We start from the raw sequence: 8,155 nt of genomic DNA, 5'->3' as shown, positions 1-8,155 counted from the left end.
CACTGCTTCGTGGTCACGGCCGACAACCGCTACATCCTGGTCTGTGGCTTCTGGGACAAGAGCTTTCGCGTTTACTCCACTGAAACTGGTACGTGATAATAGTACTACTACTAGAGTTGTTGTCTGATTTATACTCACGATGGTGTGTCTTGCCGACAATATTTGTCCCTTTTTTGGCAAGTGAGAGTATCATGCAATGGAGTACAGATTGAGTTTACCCACAAGTTGTGGGCAAAAAACTAACAATACTATAAAACATGGTCAAACATTGGCCAAATTGTTAAATATTTCCTAAGAAAGAGGCAAGAATTGTTAAAATAGCCGATCTACAAGCTTGCAATGCCTCACACCGTGGGGCGTTGTGAGCTTGTAGATCTGCTATTTTATAACAAAAAACTTTTGGAGCTTGCCCAAAAACGAATTTCACCCACTTTTTTCCCCCATCAAAACCTGTGATGTGGACAATAGAATAGATTCTGATTGTGATTCTCTGTTGATGTTGATCCATCAGGGAAGCTGACCCAGATCGTGTTCGGACACTGGGACGTGGTGACGTGTCTGGCCCGGTCAGAGTCCTACATCGGGGGGGACTGCTACATCGTCTCTGGGTCCAGAGACGCAACGCTGCTGCTGTGGTACTGGAGCGGAAGACATCACATCATCGGGGACAACCCCAACAACAGTGAGTGACACGGACCATCGTAATGCCAGACCATTTTGCTTCTTTTTTTTTAATCTCACGATTTTGTAACCCCTATTTTTTAGACCCAGTGCCAATTGTTTATGTAATCCTGGGCACTACCTTGCCTCTGCCAACCTAGGGAGGCCTGGGCCGAGCTCATGCCTCCTTCGATGCTCATAGCACGGCACGCTATGAGCTTGTAGATTTGCTATTTCTGGGGGGAAAAAACGTGAAAATGTGTGTAAATCTTTGAATATTAATGATGTGTGCGTGTGCGTGTGCGTGTGCGTGTGCGTGTGCGTGTGCGTGTGTGTGTGTGTGTCAGGTGACTACCCGGCTCCCAGAGCGGTACTTACAGGTCACGACCACGAGGTGGTGTGTGTGTCCGTCTGCGCAGAGCTTGGACTGGTCATCAGCGGAGCCAAAGGTTTGTGCCACAAAATATACAAATATACGTTGTTTCACCTTTAAAAAATATAAAATCACAAACGACAAATACATATCATTACATGACAGTATAGCCAAAAAATAATAATGAATGCATGTATGTTTCTGAATTTCAACGGTCCCAAAATAACATCTAAAATTATAGTAACAGTAAACATTTTAGTAAAAAGAGATCTAACTAACAGTGTATATTGTGTGTTCATCACAAAAAACAACTGAAATCCTAGATAATATCCTTAGTTGTAGTCTTTGTCATAAGCCTTTTAATGGTATAATGTTCCGTTGTTTTTCTTAGACTGTATTGTTTCTGACCTTCAAATACCCTACATTACAATAAAAACGAAAACAAACTCTAAAACTATGAACAAAAAATGGTTTTCAAAGAAGTACTGCTTAACTCCCAAATGGTGTGGACTGCAGACTTGCAAAGAAAAGAATTCCATGATAAAAAATATATAGGATTTATTTTGAGCAGACCCTGGTGAAGACCTTCTAGGTCGATACGCGTTGGTCATAATGTGTTGCCTTGCTCAAAATAAATCCTATATATTAATATATAATATATATTATTATTTTTTCAAAGACTGAGTGCCTTGCAATTCTTTTCTTTGCAAGTAGTCCACACCATTTGGGAGTTAAGCAGTACTTCTTTGAAAACCCTTTTTTGTTCATATGTTCCTACCTGTATCACCAAAGAACAACTATCTACTGTATCAGAGCCACTGACTGGTCCCTGCAGCGCTTAGTTTTTTCTATTTTTAAACTCTAAAACAAATAAGAACTAAACTAAAACTAAACTTTTTGCCTTGAAAACAAAAAGAAAAAGGAAAGAAAAATGCAAAACTATTTATCACTGTGGTTATTATCCCATTGAGACCTGGAACGCATCTGTGTCACATTAGATTTATTTGGCTATTAAAAAATAGCAGATATACAAGCTCATAGCGCGGCACCGAGTGCCGCGCTATGAGCTTGTAGATCTGCTATTTTTGAAAAATCGTGAAAATTATTTTTTTCCAAAAAATTGTTAGGATTTAGATTTTTTTTAGACGCGGCTTCAGGTCTTAATGGGTTAATATGATATACTTCATTCACACGTTGTTTGTGCTTATGTCCCCCAGAGGGCCCATGTCTGGTCCACACCATCACGGGGGACCTGCTGCGGGCCCTGGAGGGCCCAGAGCTGTGCCAGCAGCCCCGCCTCATCTCCGTGTCCAGCGAGGGCCACTGCATCATCTGCTACGAGCGCGGACGCTTCTGCAACTTCAGCATCAACGGCAAGCTGCTGGCGCAGATGGAAGTCAACGACTCCACTCGGGTACGTCACAGCGGGGGGGGTTGGGTATTTATGCTCTCACTGGTTCTCAAAGTGGGTGCCGGGGACCCCCAGGGGGTCTCGAGAGGGGGTTACAAGCGGTCTCCAGCAAAATAAGGCACAGTTTAAACACTTAAGCCCGCCCATCTACAAGCTAACGATGCATCGCAATGCGACACGTTGTGAGATTGTATATCAGCTTTTTTGTTGAAAATAATTCTCTTATGGAGTTCCCTGGCAATTTTTTTTTTTTCAAATTGCAGTTTCCATTCTTGAAACTGCAATGTTGACAAAAAAGTTGACTTGACTTGACTGCATGCGTGTATCGCATAATCTTCTGCCTTCTCCTTTCTCTTCCACTTGTGTTCATATTGTTTTATTGGTATGACATTTGATTTGTCTACAAAGCAATAAACTCAACACATAATATCCCTATCTGTCTCTCTCTCTCTCTCTCTCTGTTGCTCCCTTTCTGTCTCTCTCATTCTCTCCGTCTCCCTATCTCCCATCTCTCTCTGTTTCTTCATCTCTCTCTCTCTCTCTCTATCTCTATCTCTCTCTCTCTCTCTCTCTCTCTCTCTCTCTCTCTCTCTCTCTCTCTCTCTCTCTCTCTCTCTCTCTCTGTCTCTCTGCAGGCCATCTTGTTGAGCAGCGATGGTCAGAACCTGGTGACAGGAGGTGACAACGGCGTGGTGGAGGTGTGGCAGGCGTGTGACTTCAAACAGCTGTACATCTACCCAGGCTGTGACGCTGGCATCCGCGCCATGGACCTGTCTCATGACCAGAGGTAAGACCGTACAACATTCAGCCACTAGATGGTGCACTTTTACAACACTTCTGTTGCATAAGGTTTGTTTGGTTTCTCTGGCTTGTTGCAATAGTCTGCAACATTTGTAACCTAACCAGTGGTGTAAAGTAACTTAAGTACATTTACTCAAGTACTGTACTTAAGTACAATTTTGAGACATTTTCACTTCACTGGAGTATTTCCAATTGTCAATACTTTTACTTCATCTCAGAGGCAAATATTGTACTTTTACTCCACTACAATTATTTGAAAACTTTATTTACTAGTTACTTTGTAAATTTAGATTATCATTACAAAACATACATTAACCACTTCAGCCCTATTTAAACGTTGACTATTTGAAAATAGCCGATCTACAAGCTCGCAGAAAAATCGTTGGAAAATTGCTGATCTACAAGCTCAGCAATACAAGCTCCTACAAGCTCACAACGCGTCACGATGCGCGTCGCGTTGTGAGCTTGTAGGTCTGCTATTTTCCAATGATTTTTATATTTTTTTTACATCTGAAAACTTGTGTAATGGGACATTCTGCATAATGACTACTTTCTACTTTTAGTACTTTAAGTACATTTTGATACCAATACTTTTGTACTTTTTCTCAAGTAAATTTAGATTTTTTTTAACTTTAGTTGTAACAGAGTATTTCTAAATTGCAGTATTGATACTTTTAGTACTTTTTCAACCACTGATTAAAATACATGCATTTCCTTTTGGGAAATGTAGACTAGTCTGATAAGTTTTATATTCACATTTGATGATTTAACCCATTGAGACCTGAAGCCGATTCTTAGCCGATGTCTCCTAAATCTCAACAGTATTCTGAAAAGCGTATGTTTCTATATCAGTGGTGCTTAATCTTTTTCATGTCAAGGACCCCCAAAATGATATGCATTTGGCCGCGGACCCCCATCAAAATATTTTGTTCCAGGGACCCCCCAGAAGCAAAGATTTGAGTTAAAAATGTTCGCTTTAAAAATATATATATATTCAAAGATTTGCACACATTTTCACGATTTTTCAAAAATAGCAGATCTACAAGCTCATAGTGCGGCACTCGGTGCCGCACTATGAGCTTGGATATCTGCTATTTTTGAATAGCCCAAAGTGTAAAATAATGCTTTTTAGCTCAAATCTAAAAATGACACAGTTCCAGGTCTTAATGGGTTAATATAATAATAATAAATAATGTCGTTGCAGGACTCTGATCACTGGCATGGCGTCGGGCAGCATCGTGGCGTTCAACATCGACTTCAACCGCTGGCACTACGAGCATCAGAACAGATACTGAGAGGTGTGGACAGAGTGACAGGGAGAGAGAGAGAGAGAAAGAAAGGAGAATGGAGAGACAGAGAGAAAGAAAGAGAGGAGAAGAAGAGAAAGGATTGCAATCCTACTGCTGCATATCTGGGAGGAGGAGGAGGAGGGGCTACAGTCTCAACCAGGAAGTACCACCCACCAGTGAGGAAGAAGAAGAAGATGGAAGACCGACGGCTTCGGTCAGGAAACCTGCAGCTGTTGATGCGACCGAACCGGGAGGAGAGCGGCTTGCAAGCCAGCATCAGCAGAGAGACGTATACTTCCTCCACACACACACACACACACACACACACACACACACACGCACACGCGCGCGCACACACACACACACACACACACACACACACACACACACACACACACACACACACACACACACACACACACACACACACACACACACACACACACATGCACACGCACACGTGTAAAATACGCACACGTGTGTAGACCACAGGCACGCCAGTACAAAACCCGAAGGGTTTACACTCCTGCTACCGAAACCTGCTAATCAACTAACACAGTAAAAAAAAGAAAATATAATAATAATTGAAAAGGACATCCAAGCGTTGGTGGTTGGTGGTGTTGAGGCCTTAATGGACCCCCAGCACCCTACAACCCACCAGGACTGGTACATCTGCTGTTTTTAGCTAGGTTCCGTGTTCTGCTTCACAGACATAAAGAGCTGGAGTTTTTTGGGGGGTGATTTTGTCTTTTTTTTATTTGCTCTGATATCTCCCTGTTGGGTTTTGTTTTGTTTTATTTTATTTGAATTACATTCTTCTGGGGGGGGGGGGGTGTAACCTGGGTGGAGCAGCAAATAAAAGGTTGACACACCCCCCGGTCTGCGAGGCTCTCACTTCGGTCCCTTGTGAATCCCAAAATCCATACAGGTGCTATTTGGCTTTTATCTTCAAATCCAACCCTTTGGCGAAGATGTACCCCCCCCCCCCCCCTTAGGGTTTATTATTCCTCCATTTTAGTTTAGAGCTTTTGTTTTTAATGTTTTATTTATTTCCGTCGGTTTGGTTTTTGCACTCAATCGAGGGTGATATATGATTTTTATTGTAAATAAGACTCTTGTTTCCTTTTGGAGTATACACACTGGTCCTCTCACTACGCAGACCGCGCTTATCACCTTTTAAGTTATTAATGACTTGCCGTATGTAAAATATTGTGTAATAATTATAATAATGTTGACAAAGACTGACGGTTATGATTGCGGGTGGCAAGGGATGATGATGATGATGAAGATCACGATGATGACGGTGGTGATGATGATGATGATGATTGTCCTGGTGAGAAAATGTTGGCGGCGGTGAGGATATATCGCCACGGCAACTAGAATGAAAACCCACGGGGCGAACGTGATTTTCCTTTGTAGATTTTGGTGATTGTATTGTCAAATATGTACATACAAGTCTTTGTTCAGACTGGGGGAGAGAGAGAGACTCACATCGTGCTGAACGCAAACTGAAATAAACTCTTCACCTAATCCACATTTGTTGATTACTTAAAAAAAACAAAGGAAAAAAAAAAAGAAAATAGAGAAAATCAATTCAATGTCTCAAGGTTTGTTTTATTCGTTTCATTGTTATTATTTTTTTTGTATTTGCACTTTGCACCAATCACATATCATTATTTATTAGGCTTGGGTTATTTCTAGTCGGCTGCCATTTTGTTTTTATTAGGGGACCATTTCTTCCCGACGGGATTATTTGTGCATTGATATTTGTATTTAAAAAGCGTTGAGCCTCATGTGTGATTATTATTATTGTTATGATTATTATTATTAAGTTGTACAACCTCACCGTTGTAAGCAATATCATAATTCTGTAGCTGATAGAGCCTGGGGAGAGGAGAGGAGAGGAGGAGGCAAGGAGAGGAGACGAGGAGAGGAGAGGAGACGAGGGGCTGAAATGTGAAACATAACTGTATGTGTGAAAGCCATCTTTGATCAAACATGCACATACTCTTATCGACAGGTTCAACTTACGTATCCAAAAAAAAAAGGAAAAAAAAGTTACATATTTTTGGATCTATGAAACCCTTAAAAAAAAACGTAAAAAAAAAAAATACTATTGTATTCCTGTTTTATTGCAAAGATGTAAAATATGACATGTGTGAGTTGGGAAAAAAATCATGATAAGAAAAATAAAATATGCAAAGAATTTGAGGACTTGGCTTTTCTTTCTCTTTTCTTTTGTGACAAAACTCTTGTTTCACTTGCAATTATTCTTATGTGTAATGAGAGTTTTGAAATATCGTCTCTGTCGGATGGAAACCTAGTATGTCCAAAACTGTTAGGCTACTTTTCAGGATTAAAATTCAAAAGTAATAAAAGCAGTAGATCTGCAAGCTCAAAACGCGACGCGTTTCGAGCTTGTGGTTCTGCTACTTTTGATACTTTTGTGCGACGCTGTAGTATGATCAAGTAGGGCGTTAATTTACAAAAAAAGATATGAGGTTATGAGGACACCCCGGCCATAGCGTTGAAATTCCTGGTTTCAGATAGCAGATCGACAAAAAAAAAACAAGACTCTCCCGAGTAGTTTGTACTTTTTTCCCTTTAAATGTCCATTGCCATTGACAGTGCATTGGGCACTTAAAGTTAAATATTTCAAAAACTACAAATAATTTCAAAGTAAAACATCTCAAAGATGTTTTCAGAAGATTTCAGGCAAACATGTCCACAGTAAGATGAACATTTTAAAGTTTGAATGGTTTGAATTTAAAGTTTCTATTCTATATATGACATTTTGAATCATGACAGTCAGTTCACCTTCTTTTGGGTCTTGAGTCGAACCAATTACTCCCAAGACTCAAGGCCCAAAAGAGAAATTTGATGTCTCCGCGGGACACCATTGTGTCACTACCGAAACAAAGTTAAATCCGAAAAAATCAGTAAGTGTGGAGGCCAAAATTGTTCCCCCAAAAACCTGTTAGGAGTACGTTTCAGGCAATTTAAAGTTGATTGGTAGTGACTTTTATTTTGGTCCCTAACATTCATCGAGCTCTGGACTTAGTAATTTTTTTTTTCGTTTCGGTAGTGACACCATTGTGTCACTATCGAAACGAAGTTAAATCCGAAAAAATCACTAAGTGTGGAGGCCAAAAAAAAAATTGTTCCCCCAAAAGCCTGTTAGGAGTACGTTTTAGGCAATTTAGAGTTGATTGGTAGTGACTTGTTTTTTGGTCCCTAACATTCATCGAGCTGTGGACTTAGTAAAACATTTTTCGTTTCGGTAGTGACACCATTGTGTCACTACCGAAACAAAGTTAAATCCGAAAAAATCACTAAGTGTGGAGGCCAAAAAAAAATTTGTTCCCCCAAAAACCTGTTAGGAGTACGTTTCAGGCAATTTAAAGTTGATTGGTAGTGACTTTTTTTTTGGTCCCTAACATTCATCGAGCTCTGGACTTAGTAATTTTTTTTCCTTTTTCGGTAGTGACACCACCGAAACGAAGTTAAATCCGAAAAAATCACTAAGTGTGGAGGCAAAAAAAAAAAAAATTCCCCCAAAAACCTGTTAGGAGTACGTTTCAGGCAATTTAAAGTCTATTGGTAGTGACTTTTTTTTGGTCC

At 40.3% G+C, this 8,155-nt stretch overlaps 1 protein-coding gene across 1 annotated transcript in view; it reads left to right on the top strand.

The window, feature by feature from the left end:
• Positions 1-4,540, top strand: part of LOC311057057 (neurobeachin-like) — a gene marked incomplete at both ends in the record, with an annotated part of 230,399 nt that extends 225,859 nt beyond the window's left edge. The window contains 6 exon segments of the mRNA XM_084073945.1: positions 1-88; positions 512-682; positions 1,008-1,109; positions 2,251-2,447; positions 3,080-3,231; positions 4,450-4,540. The exon segment at positions 1-88 is cut by the window's left edge and continues 68 nt beyond it. Of these exon segments, the coding sequence (XP_083930071.1) occupies positions 1-88; positions 512-682; positions 1,008-1,109; positions 2,251-2,447; positions 3,080-3,231; positions 4,450-4,540 (801 nt within the window).
• Positions 4,541-8,155: the final 3,615 nt, after the last annotated feature.

Source organism: Gymnoscopelus microlampas (genome assembly GCF_963454915.1).
Source record: "Gymnoscopelus microlampas genome assembly, chromosome: 12".
Lineage (NCBI taxonomy): Eukaryota > Metazoa > Chordata > Actinopteri > Myctophiformes > Myctophidae > Gymnoscopelus > Gymnoscopelus microlampas.
This window is presented reverse-complemented; position numbering and strand designations above follow the sequence as displayed.